A 24424-nucleotide genomic window follows, 5' to 3' on the forward strand; every position below is an offset into this window, starting at 1 on the left:
AGAGGAGAGATTCAGGTTGTACATATTAAGTGGGCAACGTAACTCTCATGCATCATCTTTGACTAATGACACGATATTGAGACTGTCTTACATTAAAAAACACCTTGCTTTTACATTTTTTCCGTGTAAAGCAAGCAACCTAACTAGCAAAGGAGGCAGACAATGGGAATTATTGATACAATAAGTTAGGAAGACTCAAAATTAATACGATGTTGGGCTTGTCATCATCATGGGACGTGATTAAATATGGAGTTATTATAACTAAGGGGGAAATTAAAGAAACAAAGTTCTAATATGGAGTTGATCAATTAAAGCCCCCATTTAAGCAATCCCCATTTCCACTTTTAATAAAAACAACTAAACAAGGTATATTTTCAAAAGCAGCATCATATACTTGAGAGTGAGACATCAATGAGAGTTGTGCATAAAGTTTCTTAGAAGATATTTCCTATGTTTCTGAGGCGGATGACTAAAATTATTCATGTATTTTTGTTGATTACAGACGGTATTTAAGTATGATTATTTTTTGGTAAGACTACTTAAAAATAACTTGTTAATTACTTTATAGTGATGGTTGATTATATTTAATAAAATTTTAAATATTAATTATCGAATATTATTTAATAAATAGTTGTTAATTTATCATGAATATTTACATCAAGGTATACTCTGATAACTCTTTTCCAAAATAAAATAACCCATTCATGTACATTTTTATTCTAAGTTAAATATTTTTTATTTCCCAAAATTTAAGAAACATTGATTTTTTTTTTCCTGTATTATACTTATCTTTTGGTATTCTTATTAAGTGAAATGAGAGATAAAAATACTAAAGTAAAAAAATATAACTTAAAATATTTTTTTTACAGAAGTTAAATGTAATTACTGTTTTAGAAAAAAAACTAAAACATAATTATATTTCTTTAAAATTAAGGATATTTTGCTTAAAAAATTAAGGATATTTAATAATTATTTTAAACCGGATTAAGAATTATTGAATAAAAAAGGTATAACACATTCACTAATGATTCAAGTATAAGACAAATACCTCGCTACATAATAGGAGATACTTGCATAACTCGTGTATCTAATATGGATACAGCTAGGTATCTATTAATCATGATGGTAATTATTAGTTACCAATGTGGTTAGTCATGGAAATGCATATTCTTCATCAAATTATAATACTTTAATATTCAATAAACTAATTTAACAACTTTAAACTTTCAAAGTAATTAACAACTCTATTATTAAGTACTAATTTAACAATTACTTTTACTAAATGTGTCCACAAAATTAAGCTTCGTATTTTACTACTAGCAATCAATATTCCTCAAATGAATTTTGGGATGGATAAACGTGTGACTTTTCTTTTCTTTTCGAATTTTATGAATGGGTTTTAACATCAATAAATGTGTTCTCATCTTGAAATGTTGATGTATGACTGTTATTTTAGAGTCATTATGGATATAATAGGATTCCGCTAAAACTATTTGATTGCAACAAAATTTCAGGACATCGCATAATTGTGACCTACATAGAATCCTACTTAGGATGCAATTTATTTACATGCAATATAATTTTTGTTAGCTTCATGATATATGAGAACCAGGAAAGCAAAGTTATCCTTTTTTCTTAAATGTGGTAAAGTGAAAGCTAGTTAACTATCCTAGGTGATGAATTCAAGTCAAATATTGTGACGCCAAATTTTAATTCAAGATGCGGTAAGTGGTAACTTAATAAAGATTAATGCTCATTATGCTATTTTGGCTTGAACCTAGTCTTCTTTTTCTATTTTACAACCTTTTTTTTGGGGGGGGACAAAGGATAGTTATGATAAATCTTGAGAAGCAAGCTTATAAAAGACGAGGATTTCACACTCGAGCATGATGGCACCGTCCACAATAGACACATCCATCATAGCACTTTTTCACATGCTCTTCTCTTTTTATATCGTTGACATTTCTAAAGTAATTAATTCACCCCACTTTTTCATGGAAGCAATAAATAAATTTATTTTCAATGACTTTATATTAGTATTGAATCTATATATGCATCCGTCCCTTGAAATCTGCCATTCTAAGAGTGTTTGATTGAGCGTCGCATTTGTGATCGAAAATCACATCCAATTCCTATGTTAAGATCAAAACTATTTTGTATTGTTTCATATTTTCACATCCTGGATTCACATTTTTGGGGTTTTGACGCAAATTCAAAAACCCATTGAATTTGTGATGGCCTTGCTGGGCATGAGATACTGTGGCAGGAAATATGAAAGTACTGTTTGGTTGTCCTCAAACTAAAGAAATTATGCATCGTAGTTATATGCCTTTTGTATTATATCTATAGTCAACTTTCAAGTTCAACCCTGCTCTGATTTTTTTTTTAATCTAGGTATTTAAAAGGTAGATTTTCCTTAATAGATTTTTTTACCAAACTAATAGACATTTTTTCATATATACAATTCTGCTCTATTTTAAAGCCTAAGATATATAGTTCACAAACGCCAACTTGTTATTGTTGATTTAATGAACAAACTTTGGGCCCGATATGGAATATTTTAACTCAATTTTGACTCTGTTTGAGAATATGATCTCACACAATAAATGAAAAAATAATCAGCTTAAATGACCGTTTGTCTTATGAAATCAATTCTTGGAAGTTGTGGCTCTTTTCTATTTGTTTAACTAATGAAGAATCTAAAACTCCTATATAAGAAAACATTAAGAATTGTTATTACGCAACCTCAAATCTCAATTGTCTCACACTTAAATGTTGACAGCTTCACGTTATATTACTTAGTACAGTATCACTTAACTCTAGGCACTTTGTCAACCCAATATGCTTAATTAACAAGAACTTTAACTTGGTTTATAAGTAATCAAATCCAACTTGACCCAGAAAATACTAAACTGACTTAGGCCCAAAATACTCGGTGCCCATTGACTTTATTTGTTGGTATTGGCACCAATCCCACCTTCTTCGGCGGTTTTCGTTGTTTTTTTTTTATAATTTTTTAATAGCCTCAACGTTTTTTTTTTTTTATCATTTTATAAGAACTTGTTTAAAGTAATTTTTACATGATTTTTTCAAGGTTATTTTTCCTTTTCTGGTATCAAGGAGAATATCTCTAGGCACAGTGCTGCTGGTAATTCATATGGGGGTAAGCAAACACCATCCATGTTTTTGGTTTTTCTTGCTAATATTAATCATTAAGAAAGATATGCTAATTTTCTTTTTTACCATGTACCATAAGTGGACGTTTAGTTAGATACTAATACCTTTTGAGGTTTCGCTTTCGGCTTTAATTTAGTTATTTTCTGTATACATGTATATACGTAAAATATAGATTAGATGCAAATTACATACTTTATATAGGGAGATGTATAGATTCCGTGGAATGAATAACTATGATCCATCGTCTTCCAAATTCTCTCCACTTCCTCTAGGTACCCTTCAAAACAATGGAAAGAAAGGAAAAGAAAAGAAAAAGCGAAAATGGCATATATGCTTTTCCTTTTCACTTTTTTTTTTTCTCTCTTTTGGTTGCTAACTTAAATATACACTTTGGTCCAAACGAAATTGAATTGTGGGGGAGGGTAGGCAACCTTATGGGGTAATACAGCTAGCCCAATCCACAACTTTTGTTAACATTTTTGTTGTTATTGTTGAAATTTTCAAATTCTTTTCTCTTTTGTCGCGTTGTAAAGGATGGATAAGGATGCCAATAAGTTTAGTTTAGTAGCAGATGAAGAAAGAGAGCCCAAACCTTAGTAACTTTGGCCCACAAATATGAGCAATCAGCAATGGGATGGATACCATCAGACTGCGTTACTCATATGTGTCATTATCTCATAAAATTTGTGGAACTCTTTCTTCTTAAACTGTTTTATGGAATTGAGGTGTGTGACTTGTATTGTGGCGTTATTCCAAAATTTACTATGTTTTATTTCTTATGGTGATTTTGATATACCTAATGTTTCTACATTCATGAGAAAGTAATATGAGAACAAGTTTTTTTTTTTTTTTATGTTAAAAATTATAAGATTGAATTGGTAGTTAAAAGGAGAAGAAAAGAGAAAGAATTTACCGGTTAAAATCCTCCCACTAACAAATTAATCATTAATATTTCCTGGTATTTTTTTTATGTTTGTTAAAAAGAGAATAAAAATATTTTTTTCAAACAATATATTCTCAAAAATATAAAATGTTAATTTATTAATAGGTGGGAATAAAATTTTCCCATCGTTAATAAGATAAGAATATTTTCATATTCTTGACTATAGTGGATGTTTGGTGTCAGAGCTTTTATTTTGTTTTATTTTTTGAGATTATATTTCTCAGTGTCAATTTTCTGAAGATCAGAGAAAAATGAGAGAAAAACAACACTCAATTGAAAGCTTGAAAAAAAAAACAAAAACGTAAAAGCTATTTATACTACATTTGCTATCAATAATCATAACTGACTAATAAATACTAACAAAAATAAATAGAATTGTACAGCTGGCATAAAACCCCCCTCAAGTTGGAATGTGTATATTGAACATTCCAAGCTTGGATTGAATATCCCTAAAAGGCCTTGCTGCCAAAGTTGCTTTACACTCTATACATATTACAGCTTACTCATTGTCAACCATTGTGCAATTCACATACGATTTGAACTAAGATCCTGTACTCTGCTTCCGAGGAGGACTTAGATTTTTTTTATCAGCTAATATTAATTTGTCTGAGTGTTAGTTTTGTTAGCAAAGAAAATTGAACTCACGATTTTTTTTTTTTTTTGTTTCCTTCTCCCTTAAGCATCAAACTCATCTAATATCTCCGAAGAGGATTTAGATATAGTAGGTTGTTTCTTGCTTTTCCAAGAAGCCAGTGAAAATCCAAGAAAAAAAAACCCGTGATTGACCTTCTGGTATCCAAACATGTTCCCCAGTCTGAATCACTAAACCTTTTTGAGTTTAGTGTCAGTGCTAGCTGAAAACAAAGACCCTCAGCTGGTGAAATTTTGATGTATCGAATTATCCTTTGTGCTGCAGTAGTTGGACAATCAAGAAATTGACTAACTGCAAACCCAAATGCACACATCAATACACTCTTTTTAAGATATTCTTTAATTTATTAAAAATCACAAGATCTTATTTCTTTTGAGGTATTAATTGAAATTTATTAAAAATCACAAGATCTTATTTCCTATTGAACATATAATTTTGTAATTTTTTGGTAACCAATAAACATTAATGAGATAAGAGGAGTACGTTAAATTATGTGTTGAAACAATGAACATATGTAAGTTCTTCATGATGGCTTTGTGAATAACATTACTTGATATGAGCAGTATGTTGACGCTAGGAGACTTGGAAAGAAAATAAGGAATCTTGGTGCTTGTGACTAATGACCATCGTAAAGAGCCAAAGTGAACAAAATCATGCACTTTCCATCTCAAATGTATGGTTTGGGAAGAAAATTAACTTTTTGATGATGTACCTTGCGTGTGTGTGTAGGCCAAACTGCTGAATTTGATGAGCTTAAAAGAAGAGTACCTTGTTGTGTCTCCTTGTGTGCCAAACTGTTGATGACAATAGGTAGTATACAGCTAGGCCTGTTCTGTTTTGCTACGCAATCTGTGTCATGTTGCACGTGTATGGATTCACCGTTCATGAACTAAAGTCCATTTAAAATGGATGAGATTATATATTTATTCTGTATATGTAGGATATGCTTCCAAATAATAATATAGTAGGAAGTAGGAAGTAGAAGCCAATAACAACCCACGTCCTCCAATTTTGGTTTTTGTATATTTTGTGCCGCCAATATTTAATGCTATATGACACTTGATGAGTGAAATTACTAATTATTGATATATTTTTGAGATGTCGGTAACTCACTTTAAGTTCTGAACTAATCTAGAGGGAATTAGTAAGCTGTAATATGTATAGAGTGTTGATTTAGGAGTGGATGTGTCCCAAGTTGCAAGGTTGTGGAAGATGGATCCACTAGAGCAAATCCGATCCATTGGTGCTTCTGCTGTGGGATTCCTGGAAGAAAAATACTCTTAACTTTTAAGGCTCAGGTGGATGTTTGGTTTGCAGTTGAAAATGTTATGATGCCCATTTCAGTATAAATTCAATGGATAAAAACAAAATGAACACAAAAACAGTCCTGTGTGACAAAATTACTTTTGTCTCAAACGTAATTTTACAAGTGCAAACCAAACATGCTTTTTAAGTTATGTGAGTATTTAAGAAGGGTAACAACATGGAGGAGATAAATTTATGCTATTTACAAGAATTTTAGTAGTGATGGGCCACACACTACAACAAAAATGTTCAGTACCAAGGGTAGAAAATCTACTGTAATCGAAAAACGCACTGTAAGTCGAAATTTTTGACGGATTAAATGGTAAATTTTATCGACAACCTTAAAAGGCCGTTAGTAAATACTTTACCCAACAAAAAAAAACAACTAAAATTTCATATTTAGTAGCGGATAAATTTATATATTGTAACCGGTCTGTATTCTTGATAATCTTGTAATAATGAAAATTTTTGTGCTGAGATGGGATTCAATGAGTTAAAGTCATTAACTCAATTGCTTCTTACAATTCGTTTATAATCCTTATAATTCAATATAAATAACCACCCCATAACATGGAGTTATATGTGAAAAGGGTTAGAGGGAGATGTCTAAAATAATGGCAAGAACAGATTTTGTAAACATTTTTTTAAATGAAGAATGAAGACTGAAATACAACTTTTCTTCTTATAGGGAGTAAAATGAAAAGCTACATCGACTTCAAAAAAAGAAAAGAAAAGAAAAGCTACATCATCATGCTTAGCAATATTAGAATTATTAATTTAACCTTCTTATTGTGGTAGCAATGATCTTAGAATTGAAACTGAATTGAGCATAATGACAATAGGCGCCTAATGTTTCAAGTCTAAAACCACCCTTTTGAGATAAAATTATACCTAAAATGCATGCCAGCTTAGGAGGAGCTTATTTGGTGGACCAAAAAAAACAAGAGATATGGGTGCACTCTTATTATTTCATTAGCTAGCATAGCATGGCCAAGTTGACCCACAAAGAAACATCAAATGTGACTAATAACCCCATTTTCAACATGGCTAGCCTAGCTCAACCACCTCACACTCTCTCACTCCCTCTAAAGCTGGCACTATTAATAAACATGCACTACATATTGAAAGTGACATAAGTGGAATCCAATGGACACTGCTGGCTAAAGAAATAGCAGTACAGAGCAAATCAAGGGAATTAAATAGCACAAATTATTGAACAAAGAAAGCTAGAAATTAAGAGGTCCCAAAAGCTGCACACATTGCCCTTCTTGTCCAGGAATTTGAGATCTAACATTAACAACAACTATCTAAGCACTAGCAAGCTAGTTAGCAAGGCAATAATGAAGTTCTTGTTCCAGTGCCCCTGCTGCTCTTGCTTTTGCTTCATGAAGCCAAAGCAAGGGAAGGCAAAGGTCAAGGAAGTCAAAGAAACCAAGGTGGAAGAAAAAAAGGTTGAAGAGAAGATTGAAGAAAAGAAAGATTGACCATGTAACTCCATTTCAAGCTCTCTTTGGTTATTATTAGTATTTTTTTTTTTTTTTGCTTTTTTCTTCTCACCGATATTATATAAGCATGCACAACAAATTTGTGCTTCTTTGTTCCTATAATTACCACTGCCATGATGCATTCCTACTACTGTTAGTTTGAAAATGTACAATGCCTTTGCAAGTAACTTCTTAAAAATGGAAAATAAATTGTCATTTCAGCTCTTGCTTATTCATTTCCTTGTTGTCTATATAGTCTGTATATTCTTTCTATACATTTCGTGCCTCTGAACTCTGCTGCATAACTTGCAGTTTTTGTATACGCTATGTTATCTGTAGAGGGAAGTTTATTTCAATATCTGTGGATTATTTTTTGTTTCCGGGAAAATATATACAATAGTTTTAAGTTTATATTATTGTTCTTTGGTCGTGGCTTTATAAATAATTGTCTATATTTAGGTCTATGATTTTCTTTGGAGATTATGAAATTTCATTGAGTTGGATTTGGGACAAAGAATCACTTTCAAAAGGGCTATGCATCGGTATTGGAAATCTTATTAGATTTTTTTAATATTTTTGGATACTAGCTAATTTGTTATTACTTTTTAATTTAATTACATTTTTATTCTCTATTTTTTTTTTAGTGCAATTGGTTCCCTGTTAATTTACTTTTACAAATTTGGACTAACCGTTTATTAATTTTTTTGTCAAATTGTTATGGGCATGATGATGACCTGACACATAAATATGACTTGTTACGTGATTTTTGTGCATTCTATGTCATTAAGATTTAACATTTTGTGAAGTGTTCTGTCTTTGATAAAAATTTAATAATATTTTTTTGTCTCCTTATTGTTGCTATCTCTTTGGACCCTATTTTTAATTGTGTAAATGTTGAGTATTTATAATAACTAAAATTAATTTATGAAAAACGTTAATATATTTATTTTATTTTAGAATTTATGTTTTTATATTTATATTATATCAATTTTATTTTTTAAGAGATAGTATCAATTTTATATGCCACTAATCTAGCATACCAACACGGAAATGCCATTCATTTCCAATCATAAAATAGGGTTTTTTTTAGAGGAATTATAAAATAGGTTAAGATATACTACTTAAAATAACTTAAGATTTTAAATTAATTCACGCATTTTGTTCAAATAATTAAACTAAACCCTTGATTTATATTACTTAGAATAACTCAAGATTTTAAAATCTTAACATTGAAATACACCAAACTTCACAGTCTCATATTAAAGATGCTGCGTTGGCATGACAGGAAAAGAAGGATTCCATCATTTTAAATTTTATAAAAAAAAGTGGGTTCCATACCATTTACTACCCTAAATTATTTTAACTGAAAAATGGATTTTTTTTCGAATGAATATTGATCGCGTCGTTTGACACATTTTTAGCTGAGAAGACAAGGAAAAAAAATAAAAAAGAAGTAAAAAATAATAAAGATTATACAATAGAATAAAAAGGATAATGATAGAAAAGTTTAAAAATTAAGAGGTAAAAAATTGGTAAGTAATTTTATTTGGTTGCCGTTGGTAGCTATATTGTGACACCCTCTACCCCATACATATATGTATTAATAATAAAAGAAATAAAAATTTAAATATTAATAAAAATTATTTAAAATATTTTTTTTAAATACAAGTCTTTTAAAAGGGTAAAAGACTCACATTCACCTTTCTAACATCATAATAAAACTTATCTAAATAAATAATAAATTCACTTTGACTCAAAATAAGGTCGTCCAAAATTTCATACAATTAATATAGAACTTATATCCTAATGTCACATCCTATCATAGTATTGTGTTCCCGTGTCCTCTAGCATGAGATTCTTCATAGTCATTCACCTATTTATCTGCTCTCACAAACACAAGGTTCGAGATCATCACATGATCCAAACACAAATAGTACACTGGAGTGAGTTATCACATTCCTAACTAATGAAGAGTAACGATACAACATGTAGGTATAAATATCATAAAAACAAAATAAAATTTACTTAAACATAACTCACATCATTTCACCACTTTGTCATCCAACATCACATCATCACACAACACATTTCATTCATTTTCAAAACATTTACGTAATCAAGGATCAAAACACAATGTCATCAAGTCAATCAATATTGATCAATACACAAGCGTTATGCAAGATATACACTAAGACTATCTTATATGCAATGTGGTACCATGTCAGTGAAAAACCACGTCGGGCGCCTAGGAGTACATGACAAGACAAACCACACACTAGCAAGTTAGGTCACTCTCACTAGATAAGATCATAGGGAGACCAGTCAGGATCACAATGTTTTGCGAGAATGTTCCAATCAGATGAGATCAACATAGGCTTAAAAGAGCACTCAAATCGGGTGACCCCCAAGGCCTACACTTTGAAGAGTCCGTCAGGACCTCTCCATCTCAATTCAAGTCCAACCCATAAAATATTTTAGCACACAGACTCTATCTATGAACTGTACAAAACACACGACTCCTTAATTGTTCTCAAATAGTTTATCTCGTCACCCTTAAAGGGTCTTAGCATTAACTCGTCGCCCTTAAAGAGACTTAGCATTAACTCGTCGCCCTTAAAGGGACTTATAATCGTGTGATTGTACAATTCATAGTTCACAACTCAATGCACACAACAGCTCAATCACATGCATACACAATTTATCACATACACTTAATCTCAATGGTATAATCTCAATTAACACGTTATAATACCTCATGAATCATACACACTTTACCTATGAACTATGCAATACACACAACTACACAATTGTTTTCAAAATCATTTTAACTCGTTGGGTTCCCACAATGGATTCCATCACAATACTCGTCGCCCTTAAAGGGTCTTACAATTGTGTGATTTCACAGTTCATAGCTCAGAGCTCAATACACATCTATTTCACCATTAATCACAGATTCAAATTACCACATACTCAAATTTGAATCACCATTTCATAATCTCAATATAACAATTTATAAAACCCCTCAAATAATTTCGCACAATTATACCAAAATTAATTAATCAAAATCATAGATATAAAAAAAATAAAAACACCAAGATCACTCTATTTTATCATCCAATTTGCATCAGGAAATCAATAATGTATTTACAATGATAAAGGAAAAATTATAATTTAATAAACATTCAAAAATAAACCCAATTTAATTTTCTAAGGATCCCTAAACATGTTCATTCTAACCCCAATTGCGATAAACTCATCCCTTATCTCTAAGCGGGCTCACGTGTCTTCCGACAGCGATAGAGGCATCTCTAGTAAGTTCCTGAGATTCTTCAATTTTTTCCTCTGATTGCTCTGATAGGGTTCCCAAACGTCAGAGAGAAGAAGGGATTGAAGCCGACATTTTATAATGTCTTCGTGCGATTCTGTTTTCTCTCTCCGTGGATATTATTTTTCAAATCCCAATGGTTAAGACGTGCGAAATTGAATCAAGAACCACATATTAAAATTTTACGACAATCCAACGGCTAACTAATCCGAGATCATAGTTTTACTAAGATAGTTTTGGGTTTATGCGGGAAAAGAAAAGGCTATGATGCGAAGTGTATTTCTCTCAACTCCGACATGATTTTGAAATTCCCAACATTGAAAAGGCTCGAAATTGAGTTACAAACCTGGTGATTAAATTTCACGACGATCCAACGGTGAATGAGTCTGAGATCGTCATTTTTCTAAGACAGGTTTGGTGGTCTGCGGGAAAAAGAGAGGATTTTGAGAGAAAAGAGAAAAATGAAAATAAGGGAAAGAAAAGGCATGTTGATCTGAAAACTGACCTAAGATATTGCTATTTATATCTAGGGTACTCATAACTTATTATTTACTTTATTTATTTATTTTATATAAAAGAACTCTATTTTATTTCCTATCAAATGAATAAATCAAAAATATATATATATATATATATATATATATATATATATATATATATATATATATTTAAAGCATTATTTTATTATAATTATTTTTTCTTTATTTATTTATTTTTACTAAAAAAACGTTTTTAATTTATTTAAAAAAATGAGATGTTACATATATTACTATAAAGGAATTTGTTTGGAATAAAGTCAATAAGATACACTAAACTGTCTCTCTTTGGTTCTGTTGTTTTGTTCCTTTTTTTTTTCCGGATGATGAATCAGCAACCTTTGTCTTTTTATTTGTCAATAATTATATTGTATGAAGAAGAAGCAAATTAGCGTTTGCCATACTTTGTAGATGTGAACATATATATGATTGCGACGTTGAGAGCATGGATGCGTTCCTCGCTATGGTAAGCCTAAGCTTCCATTCCAAGACGTTAACGTCTCCTAAATTAAATCATGCTTCGATCATAATATTTTTTATTCCACAAATCGATCATAATTTCTATATATACACGCTTTTGAGTAAGCCATACATACGGGACAAGTGTTAATAATACCCTCTAATACTTCATGAGGCATTTTCGGACGAGGTAACAGGTATGTCTAACTTTCAAATCCATTCTCCATTTCTGCACTTGTTCATTTTTTTCTCTCTGTAATCTGTTCCATAAACTCATTTTGTTTGTTTTATTTCTGGGCTAATTGCCTATAATACTTGACACAACACTCTGAAAATTAAAATAAAATCCAAAGCACTAACTCCAACAAACTACCCCCTGCAAAAAGGCCCAAAAGAAGAGCCATGGAAATTCCCTGAAAAATCAGCAAAGATTAAACATAGTAACACTCTAACACTACAGATGAACATGATAGAAGAAACAAATACAATGCAAAAAGCAGAAGACTCGGACATTGTGAAAGCAATAAGGTTCCGAAATAACCGCTCAAATTCCACACAAAAAATTAAAAAACATATAAGTTATTGCGGGCCTATTTTGTCAGGGTATAAAAGAAAAGAAGCTGCATGTTCAAACACGTTTATTGCTAAATCGTTCAACATATTTGAAAAAGTCAATATAAGAATTTTAGTCCAAGCAAAGCGAAAATGTCAATAAATTATTCTAGATACGATCAAAGTTCCAAACCTTGCCCGACTCAGGAAGTAAATCATAGGTTGTGGGCATTGATAGGAATTGAGAAATAAGCTGACAAGAGGTCTACAAATAACAAATACAAGGAAATAAAATTATGCAGATTTTTTTATAAACATATTGACTTTAAATTGATTTCAAAAGATAAAGGATTCACATTCACTTTATGAAAACATAGTAGAAATTGTTCGAATAAAAACAACAAAGTTATCCCGGCTTAAAACAAGGTCGTCCATACTGAATGAATAATAAAAAAAATTAAAAAGAAACGTAACACAACTATATCGTTTACGGAAAATATATCATGCGAAGAAAATCCTATGCCCCAATGTCACACTTATCAGAGCATGTCTCTATCACAGACTAAGTCTCTCTGGCTCTAACATGGGATTCATCATATGATGACTCACCTGAACAAATGACAATCAACCCAAACACATACACACACCGGGAATGAGTTATCACATTTATATATAATAAAATGTTAGAGCATGTGAAACATGTAATACTTACAACTGAATTTATATAATTAACATTATTTCAACAAAATCACACATATTATGCATATCCATTCAAGTTCATCCACTCCAGAAAATAACATCAAACCACAATTATTAATCCAATGAAAGTCAAACACATGCGTTATGCAACAAATACTTTAGACTCAAGCCTACATGCAATGTGGTACCATTTTTCAGTGAAAAACCTCGTCGGGCGCCTAGGAGTACATGACAGGACATGCCTCACAATGGGCAAGTCAGGTCACTCTCACTAAGTGAAATCATAGGGAGACCAGTCAGGGTCACGCTGTTTTGCGAGAATGCTCTAACCATGTGGGATCGGCATATACTTACAGGAGCACTCAAACCGGATGACCCCCAAGACCTACACTCCGAAGAGTCCGTCAGGGCCTCTCCCTCCTGATTCAGGTCCAACCCAAAAAAAAAAAAACATTTGAACACGCAGACTCTACCTATAAATTATGCAATGCACACAACTACTCAATTGTTTTCAAAATCTCGATTGTATATATATTTTTTTAAAAAATATATATTTTAACTCAGTGCGCCTCAAGTGATTAACTCGTCGGGTTCCCACAGTGGATCCCATCACAACTCATCGCGCATTAACTCGTCGCCCGTCTTACAGTTGTGTGATTACATAATTCATGGCTCACAACTCAAAACATACAACATTTCAAGAGTCATGTAATTCACAATCCATTACGTATCAAATGATTATCACTTACACATCATCTCAATCACATTTTCATAATAAAATAATTTATCGCATCTCATGCACCCTACACATATTATTCAATAATAACATTTACTTGACATAACAAAATATAAATTAAATTAAAATATATTAATTCAACAAAATAAAATAAAATAAAAACTTTTACAACAATTAATTTATAAAGTAACAAAATAATCTCTATAAAACAATAATTTCTATAACAACCTTATTTTATTTATATAAAACTGAAAAGCAAGGACATGGACCACAAGCACGTATACAATGAATCAATTAAATTTGTTTGATATATTTCTTTTTCTTTGTAACTCACAAGCATATACTTACAGGGAACTTTCAGAATCTAGTATGAATATAAATACAAATAAAAGCAAGAACTACGCATATCAGTATTGCCGGTGCTGCACTCATAATTATAATATTTTCAATGATCAATCATATTAAACATATATTATTGCACCTTGAAAAGAATGTATATTTTTTTTTTCAGCTACCATCCATTTATCAATTAAATATGCAGGATCATTAACGAATTAAACACATATATTACACCTTCAAGGAAAGCATCTAAGTATCAACATTTTTTTACAAATTCACTCCAAGAAAACCATTAACCTCATCAACGTGTTGGAACACACACTGTTCCTCACTCAATTGCAAGATATGCAATTCACTCCCTCACACATTCACTCTTGTATCACTCACTGTTTTCTAAGCACAGAATTGCACAGAATTGCACACCTACTAGGAATAGCACTAGAGACTGAAAAATGATAGAATGAAAAACAACCCTTTATTAAGATGTATGATTGCCCTTTTATACAAGCAAAACAGAATAACAACACTTCACTCTTAGGCTAGCACTTATAACAGAATTTTAAAATTCTGTTACTCTCTCTTATATACAAAGCCAAAACAGAATTAAACTCTCACACCCTCCCTTAATTCTGATCTCCTAAGTCCATCAAGCCAATTCTGTCCCTTAACATTTTAAACCTCTCCCCTTTGAGGGGTTTTGTTAAAATATCAGCAAGTTGATCAAATGTGCAATAGTAATCCACTTTCAATTTCTCTTTGTTCACTTGATCCCTAAGATAGTGAAACCTTGTTTCTATGTGTTTGCTTCTACCATGAGAGGTTGGATTCTTTGACAGACTTATAACTGACTTATTATCCACAAAAAGCTTCACTCCATCACTCTCTTTGATTTTTAATTCCTGTAGTAATGTGTCCAACCAGACAGCTTGACAAGCACTCATTGCAGCTGCAACATACTCAGCTTCACATGTTGATAGAGCCACTATGGATTGCTTCTTAGAACACCACGATATTGGTGCTGCACCATACATGAATATGTAACCTGTAGTACTCTTTCTGTCATCTCTGTCTCCTCCCCAATCTGCATCAGTATATCCCATCAATTCCTCTGAGTTGCTATTGTCTTTATTTGAAAATAAAATTCCAGCATTGATGGTCCCTTTTATGAACCTTAGAATCCTCTTGGCAGCTAGGAGATGAGGAATTCTGGGTCCTTTCATATATCTACTTACCAGTCCAACAGCAAATTCCAAATCAGGTCTTGAATGACACAAGTACCTGAGAGAACCAACAATCTGTTTGAACTCAGTTGCATCGACTTTGTCTTCCTTGCCCTCCTTTTCAAGTACAAGACCTGCCTCTGTTGGTGTTGCTGCTGAATTACATTCAACCATGTTGAATCTCTTCAATATTTCTGTTGCATACTTGCTCTGGTGCATCAAAATACCTCTCTCAGTCTTCTTGAATTCAAATCCAAGGAAATAGGATAGAACCCCCATATCAGTCATTTCAAACTCACTCATCAATTCCCTTTTCAGTTCTGCTATCTCACTTTCATTACCACCAGTGATCAACAAATCATCCACATAGAGGCATATAATAATGATATTACCTACTGATTTGGATCTTACATAGACTCCAAACTCACAGCTACACTTATCAAAGCCAATTTTCATCATAAAACTATCAATTTTCTTGTTCCAAGCTCTTGGGGCTTGCTTAAGTCCATAAAGAGCTTTTCTCAACCTGAGAACCTTTGACTCTTGGCCAGCTATAGAGAATCCAGGTGGCTGAGTCACATAGACCTCCTCATCAAGAGGACCATTTAAGAAAGCACACTTCACATCTAGTTGGTGCATTGTCCAATTCTTTAGGCTAGCAATTGCCACTACTGTTCTAATAGTCTCAATTCTAGCAACTGGTGCAAACACTTCTCTGTAGTCAATCCCAGCTTTCTGTAAAAATCCTCTAGCCACAAGTCTAGCTTTATACTTGACCACCTTGCCTTCTGGATTTGTCTTAATCTTATAGATCCACTTCACATCAATGGGCTTCTTCGATTTTGGTTGAGATACCAGCTCCCACACTTGATTTTTCTCAATAGATTTAAGCTCTTCTGTCATAGTTTCAACCCACCTTTGATCAGTCATAGCATCTTCAAAGTTTATTGGTTCTGCTTTAGAAAACAGAGCAAAATGTACAAGATTCCCATCTGCACTTACATCAGCATCAGACAACATCTCAAAACCTTGAAATCTAGCTGGTTTGGGTGCATTTCTCTGGGGTCTCACTTCTCTTTGAGTGGTATTACCATTCCCTTCACTTGTTTCTTCCTCTTCTGACCTTATCATTATTGAAGGTCCCTTCATTTCAGTATTCTGCTCCCAGTTCCAGCTTCTAGATTCATCAAATACCACATCCCTACTGATTATTATCTGCTTACTCTTCGGATCAAACAGCTTATAGCCTCCAGTTGAGTGATATCCGAGTAAGATCATTTGTTCACCTTTATCATCTAGCTTCCTTCTTAACTGATCTGGGATATGCCTAAAACAAAGTGATCCAAAGATTCTAAAATGGCTCACATTTGGTTTAGCACCACTCCAAGCTTCTTCAGGTGTTATTCCTTCCAATCTCTTTGAAGGGCTCCTATTCAAAATGAAGACAGCTGTAGACACTGCCTCTCCCCACAAGTACTTGGGCAGACTCTTGCCTTTCAACATGCTCCTTACCATATTCATTATGGTTCTATTTTTTCTTTCTGCAGCTCCATTATGTTGAGGTGTATAGGGAGGAGTCACTTCATGAATTATGCCTTCTTGGTCACAAAATTCTTGAAATTCTATAGAAACATATTCACCACCACCATCTGTTCTCAATATCTTGATCAATGAGCCACTTTGCTTTTCTGCCATATTTTTGAACTTCTCAAAGACTTCAAAGACATCACTCTTCCTTCTTATTAGGTAAACCCATACTTTCCTAGTCAATTCATCAATAAAGGATATGAAGTATTTGTTTCCACCCAGAGATTCAGTTTGCATAGGGCCACACACATCAGAGTAAATCACCTCAAGTTTCTCTTTTGCCCTGATTGGTACATTTTGTTTGAAAGTGCTTCTTGATTGCTTACACTGTAAACAACCATCACATACTTCACTAGGAGGCTTGATCTGAGGCAAACCCAGCACCATTTCTCTTGAGTTTAGCTTAATCAGATCTCTAAAATTTAAATGGCCAAATCTGTAATGCCATAACCACTCTTCACTGTTTACTATAGTAGTAAAACACTTTTGTTCTATCACATCAATCTCAATTTTGAATGTTCTATTTTTTGAAAGAGGGGACTTCAAAATGAGCTTGTGATTTCTGTCAAACACTCTCAACATCTTGTTTTCAAGCTTAGTCATAAAGCCCTTTTCTAATAATTGACCTAAGCTGAGTAGATTACTTTTCATACCTGGTACAAAGAGTACATCAGTGATGCAAGACTGACCTCCATCCTTTGTTTTGATAAGGACCTTCCCAATTCCTTCAGCAGTCAAGATTCTATCATCAGCAAATTTGACTTGGCTCTTCACAGATTGATCAAGGTTGAGAAACCACTCTCTTCTTCCTGTCATATGAGTGGAGCAACCTGTGTCTAGGTACCAACAATTATCACTTGCCCCTTCAATTTGAGTAGTTACCATTAGCAGTACCTGTTCAGTGTCATCATCTTCTTCCTGAGCCAATTTTGCATCATCACCTTTACGTTCTCTTTTGTTATTGGGTTTGCTGTAACACTCATCAGCAAAATGCCCAAACTTTTGACAGTTAAAGCATTGAATACTTCTTTTGTCAAACTTCTTTCTATTTGAAGAGTTTTGGGAATTGGATCCCCCTCCTTTCTTGTGGTCTTTATCACTGTTCTGATTTCCCCTCCATTTATTGCTCTTCCCTTCAGTTTTGTCTTTCTTCCATCTATCACCATGCTTCTTTGGATTAGACCGTGCTTGCAAGGCTTGTTCACTTTTCTTCTCATTTATCCTTTCATTCATTCTCTGTTCATGAGATTCCAAAGATCCCTGCAATTCCTCTAGGCTAAGCTCTTCAAGATTTTTGGATTCCTCGATGGCTACCACAATATGGTCAAACTTGGGTGGCATGGTTCTAAGCACTTTCTCTACAACTGATTGCACAATTATCTTTTCTCCATAGCCCTTCATTGAATTCACCACTGTCTGCACTTTTGTGATGTACTCAGCAACTGATTCATTCTTTTCCATTTGTAGTAGTTCATATTGTCGCCTCAGAGTTTGCAGCTTGATCTTCTTGGTTTTTGTGGCTCCATCATGAGATTTCTGCAGAATGTCCCATGCTTCTTTGGAGGTTTGAGCCATTGCTATCTTTTCAAAGTTAGCAGCATCTACACTTTGGTGCAAAATGAAAAGTGCCTTGCAATATTTCTTTTCTTTTTCTCTATCAGCAGCCTTTTGTTCCTCTGTTGCTCTCTCTCCCACAGGTATATAACCTTCTTCTACGAACTCCCAAACCCCTTGGAATCGCATCACCACCCTGATCTGAATCTTCCAATTTTCATAGTTCTTTCCTGTGAGAACTGGTAGATTTGCAGGAATTGAGCCAGATACTGCAGCCATCAAAGAACTCCTTCAAGAACACCTCCAAGAACCTTTCTTTAGTGATTCTTGCCCCTTCTATCGAAACCAATGCTCTAGATACCAATTGTTGGAACACACACTGTTCCTCACTCAATTGCAAGATAGGCAATTCACTCCCTCACACATTCACTCTTGTATCACTCACTGTTTTCTAAGCACAGAATTGCACACCTACTAGGAATAGCACTAGAGACTGAAAAATGATAGAATGAAAAACAACCCTTTATTAAGATGTATGATTGCCCTTTTATACAAGCAAAACAGAATAACAACACTTCACTCTTAGGCTAGCACTTATAACAGAATTTATTTTAAAATTCTGTTACTCTCTCTTATATACAAAGCCAAAACAGAATTAAACTCTCACACAACGGACCCTAGGTTTATTGTTAAAATTAAACCATTCCACACAACTCAAATTGGAGCCCCACTTCCAGTTATATACATATGATTGCTATTATTATATAATTCCATTTTAAATCAAGCTTTGCAATGGGCAAACAATTCACATGAAACTAAAACTTGCAGCATATGTAAATAAATTAATCTTTGTACAAATGAATTTAAATCACAATGACAAACAAAAATTTAGGAAAAACAGAGTTTAAACTAAAAAGAAACAACCCAAAATTGATCTTTTAGGGATCCCTATACATGTTTATTCTAATCCCCAAGCGTGAAGAAGAGAAAGAGAAAGAAGTGTTTTGTAAAAGTTGTTCTAGGTTAACATTTGATTTATATAGTGGAAATTTATGACCTAATTATATTATTTTATTTTATTTTTATTTATTTATTTATTAATTAACTTATTGCTGTATTATTTATTTATTAACCATTACGGCTGTTACATATACATCAATAAATCAAGAAATTATTATGTTCTCCAGCATTACACATAATTAAGTGTTATAATTTTTAAATTAAAAAATTAAATGTATCACATAAAAATTAGTTAAAACCATGAAAGGTAGAGGTTTAGGACTACAGAGACCCTAATCCCCCTACCTCAACACTTTCTTTATATATACAAGGACAAAAAAAGAAAATTAAATTTTAAAAAATTAATAGGAGCAATAATAAGAAAATATCTGTTGATTTGATAATTTTCTACCAGTAATAAATCTTATCTCTAATTTTATACATAACATTAACTGTAAATATTTTTGTGAAATTTATTATTTATTAAAAAATTATATTTAAATAATTGTGTAATTTTTTTTATCCCCTTTAATACATTTTCGAATCCTTTCCGGCAGGACTATCTAATATGATATTCTGGGCAACAACACATATTTCTATTTCAATCGGACCAGACAATGAAATTTCTAAGCAAAGAAACAATATTTCTATTTAAGACAGTGACAAAAAGCAGTTCCTATAAATGTTATCATGATTTCCTTATTTGTTTTGTATATTACCTTTTTTGGGTACATTTTATTATTTCCTAATCTAAATTTAGTAAATATTTTATTTTTTCATAAACACTTCAAAGACGATTTGGCTAGGATTTTTTTGTTTATATGAGAGAAAGAAACAAAAACCAAAACAAAATTAAACATGACGAAATTGAATCCCTAATGCATCCGCAAGGAGGGACGAACTCTAACTTGCAACGATGCTAGTCATAGTTGGACTAACACAATATTATTAATTATACCTCAAAATTACTTCATAATTAGACTAATGCAACTAGGATGTAGCATTGCATTTGCATAATTTACGATATATAATTATATAAAAACTGTCATGTGAGTTAAGTAACTCACCAGATCAATTTCTGATCCAGTGACATAATATCCTGACCAAATTGGTGATGAGTTTGAGTCTGATGACACTGACACGACAGATAAATGTTACAAGTTGCAGAGATATTTATCTGTCATGTCAGTTTTGTACAGCAGTCACGTTTAGCATATAGTTTTATATAATAATAAAGTTGTTTGGCTTATATTAATATCACCAAAAATTCAAAGTGCTTCCTTACACATATATATGGAAAACGTGGAGCAGATAAAAGAGGAGATAGAGAAGATGGTGGCAAGTTCTAGTTCAGAAGGAACAGGAGTACCCCTATTGAGAGCATCTGATAATAATGGAAGAGATCAAAACACAAGATCCCCCCAAGCTGAGGGATGGTGGAACAAAGTGTTGGACATGGAAGAGGCCAAGCACCAACTCTTGTTTTCACTGCCAATGATTCTTACCAACTTGTTCTATCACTTGATCATTTTGGTTTCTGTCATGCTTGTTGGTCACCTTGGTGAGCTTCAGCTTGCTGGTGCTACTCTTGCAAATTCATGGTTCAGTGTCACTGGCGTGGCAGTTATGGTAAATTCCTCTATCTTTTGCTCCCCTTTCTTATGATTTAAGATCAAAACATCATAAATGTTTATAATATAATAGCTTATTTTTCTATTATCAATTTAGGGTTTTTTTTAACAAAATTTGTGTTCTTATGGCCTCTTAATCTATGCCTAGTGGGATCGACAAAGCCTAGTGTATGACAAGCTTTTCAATATCAGTAGAGTAGTTGCTATGCTACCGGTCTCACAAATTGCAATAAATGTTTGAAAGCCTACATAACCAACTGCCATTAATGTTTTGTTTCATAACTCATTCAGTAGTATAAAATTGTCTTCACTATGTCTAGAATACCTCTCCCTCCCATTGTAATTTGGTGCAAGATAACCAAATTGGTCCGAAAATAATTATTATTTTAATTTTTCTTTATAACATTAACTATTTTTTTTTTACTTATATCCCTTATAATATTAATGGTGATCAACAAAATCTATAAATAAATTAATGATGATATAAAATTAATTTTATAAAATTATTACTTTTTTTTTTCTTGGTCTCGGTACAAAAAACCTACAACAATAATTATTTTGATATAATGGAGTGTAATTTTTACAGTAATGATTATACGTTTTTAAAACAGGAAAAAAGATGAGAATCTAAAATTGTGAGTGGAAACAACGTTAGAACATGAAAACAATATACTATGTAAGCCTGTAGGGGAGATTAACAGGGATACAATTTTCTGGCGAAATGTCAAATTATTGTTTCTAATCTTTATTTCTCTATACTTAAGTTCTGACATATAAATGGTAGTCCAAATTTAACATCATAACATTTTCTCAATGCTCATTGAAATGAATGCAACAAGACTAAATATTGTTACTAGATTAATTCACAGCATGGAAATTGCATCATAACATCCTTATTTTTGTCCTAGGTTGGTTTGAGTGGGGCACTGGAAACACTCTGCGGACAAGGATTTGGTGCAAAGGAATACCAAATGCTGGGAATTTACCTACAAGCCTCTTGCATCATATCTCTTATTTTTTCAATCATTATATCCATTATTTGGTTCTATACAGAACCCATCCTAGTGTTGCTTCATCAATCTCCCGACATTGCAAGAACAGCTGCACTTTATATGAAGTTTCTTATCCCGGGAGTGTTTGCTTATAGCTTCTTGCAAAACATCTTGAGGTTTCTCCAGACACAATCTGTAGTAATTCCATTGGTTGTACTCTCTGCTCTTCCAATGCTGGTTCATATTGGTGTTGCATATGGCTTGGTTCAGTGGTCAGGTCTGAGTTTTACAGGTGCACCAGTTGCTGCTTCTATTTCACTATGGATATCATTGCTATTATTGGCCTTGTATGTAATGTATGCTAAGAAGTTCAAGCAGACATGGAAAGGATTTTCAACGCATTCATTTCGTTACGTATTTACAAACATGAGACTAGCTCTGCCCTCTGCTGCAATGGTATGGTATGAATTACTAATAACCTTTCACTTAGCTAGCCCTTTTGATTGTTCATCTTGATTGGAAAAACAAGCCAACACAATAACAAACTCAATAATAGAGTAATAGACAGTGAAAATAAATTCTCCCAAATTTGCAAAAACCTAGGAGCACCAATAAATTATAGAGCGCAAAATAGAAATTAAGAAAAATCAGAGACACGATTTGTTTAAAGTGAAAAACACCTCAATACAAGGGTAAAAACCATGGTTCGTCCAGATTCATATATCATCTTATTACCTGATGTTTATGTTATGCAAGTTTGGAGTATTGGGCTTTTGAAGTTTTGGTTTTCTTAGCTGGACTAATGCCCGACTCACAGATAACCACTTCGTTGATTGCAATATGGTAAGGTTCTAAATTCTAATAGCTTTATATGTTCGAAAACAGATTCATATATTTTAATATTGTTAATTAAAATGAAAAAAAAAAGTTTCATATAATTTACTATTGTTAATCTTCAAAAAAATCTGCAGTATAAACACAGAATTCATTGCCTACATGATCACTTATGGTCTCAGTGCAGCTGCAAGGTTAGTTGATTGAACACATTCTCCTTTGCTTGCATTGTTGCATATCTTCTGAATCAACATTCTAGTACATGTGTTGAAAAGTTGAAATTTAACTTTAACAGCACAAGGGTATCCAATGAATTGGGAGCAGGCAACCCGGAACGAGCTAAACATGCGATGAGTGTCACACTGAAGCTCTCTCTCCTCCTTGGATTATGTTTTGTTTTGGCACTTGGATTTGGTCACAATATCTGGATTCAGTTTTTCAGCGACAGTTCTACAATTAAAAAGGAGTTTGCTTCAGTGACACCCTTGCTTGCCATTTCAATATTACTTGATGCCATCCAAGGTGTCTTGTCAGGTTTGAATTCCTCATTTGTCATTTCTTTTAAATTTTGAAACTATAACTTTAACTTAAAAATTCTCAAGGAGGAAATTGTGTTTAATACTGCAGGGGTGTCCAGAGGATGTGGCTGGCAGCACTTGGCTGCTTACATTAACCTTGCTACATTTTATCTTATTGGTTTGCCAATATCATGTTTCCTAGGATTTAAGACCAATTTGCAGTACAAGGTAAATAAAATATTTATTGCATAGTCTGGTTATGTTTGTTCTGATATCAATCTTTTTGCATTCAGTTGTTTTATTAATATGATTGTGTTGAATTTGCTTTATGATATAGGGTTTATGGATTGGTCTGATTTGTGGGTTACTTTGTCAAAGTGGGACTCTCTTCCTTTTCATAAGGCGTGCCAAATGGACTAAATTGGATCTCTCTAGGGACAATGATAAAGAACGGCCTCTTGTTGTTTAACTGAATGGAATTGGACTTATGGTAAAAAAAAAAGAAAAAGGTTTGCATTCTATTATGCAGAAGTTTATCAGATAGGGTGAACACTGAACATGATTTTGGTGAAGCGTTTCTTGCTTATATTCATTTTGAGAAAGTGCTCACACTTTTTTTTATATTTTATTTGGGAGTGTTGGTGAGTTGCAGAGAGTAAATCTTGGCATATAATGTAACAGTCTCACGGGAACACATCAAGAATAGATGGGGAGTAATGTATCCCACCGTGAAAAGAATACTATAAAAAAACTAGGAAACTACGTGTAATTGACAATGGAGAACCATATGATTGATGATAGATTATTTTCTCGCGTGAGAAGTGGGACTCTCGAATTTAAATTTAAATGAAGAAACTATTTTTTTAATTAAAAATGAAAAGT

General features: G+C 32.8%; 1 protein-coding gene and 1 long non-coding RNA gene across 4 annotated transcripts; one reads left to right on the top strand and one right to left on the bottom strand.

The window, feature by feature from the left end:
• Window positions 1–4374: 4374 nt before the first annotated feature.
• LOC114375805 lies at window positions 4375–5767 on the bottom strand. Of its 2 annotated transcripts, none has more exons than XR_003658845.1 (2): window positions 5323–5767; window positions 4375–5063 (listed from the first exon to the last, which is right to left on the bottom strand). It is a non-coding gene; the product is annotated as an uncharacterized LOC114375805 (long non-coding RNA). The 2 variants fall into 2 exon arrangements; XR_003658844.1 differs by having other exon boundaries at window positions 5256–5767.
• Window positions 5768–11993: 6226 nt separating this feature from the next.
• On the top strand, window positions 11994–24360 carry LOC114376777 (protein DETOXIFICATION 19-like). 2 transcript variants are annotated; one of them, XM_028335044.1, is made up of 8 exons: window positions 11994–12078; window positions 20879–21196; window positions 22107–22651; window positions 22947–23033; window positions 23162–23218; window positions 23320–23558; window positions 23652–23770; window positions 23880–24360. In XM_028335044.1, exons 2-8 carry the CDS (start codon window positions 20900–20902, stop codon window positions 24009–24011), a joined length of 1476 nt encoding a protein of 491 aa, XP_028190845.1. In that variant the 5' UTR covers window positions 11994–12078; window positions 20879–20899; the 3' UTR covers window positions 24012–24360. The 2 variants fall into 2 exon arrangements, with proteins under 2 accessions (XP_028190845.1, XP_028190843.1); XM_028335042.1 differs by lacking the exon at window positions 11994–12078 and having other exon boundaries at window positions 20823–21196.
• The last annotated feature ends 64 nt before the right edge of the window (window positions 24361–24424 follow it).

The sequence above is a fragment of the Glycine soja genome, chromosome 11, assembly GCF_004193775.1.
Source record: "Glycine soja cultivar W05 chromosome 11, ASM419377v2, whole genome shotgun sequence".
NCBI lineage: Eukaryota > Viridiplantae > Streptophyta > Magnoliopsida > Fabales > Fabaceae > Glycine > Glycine soja.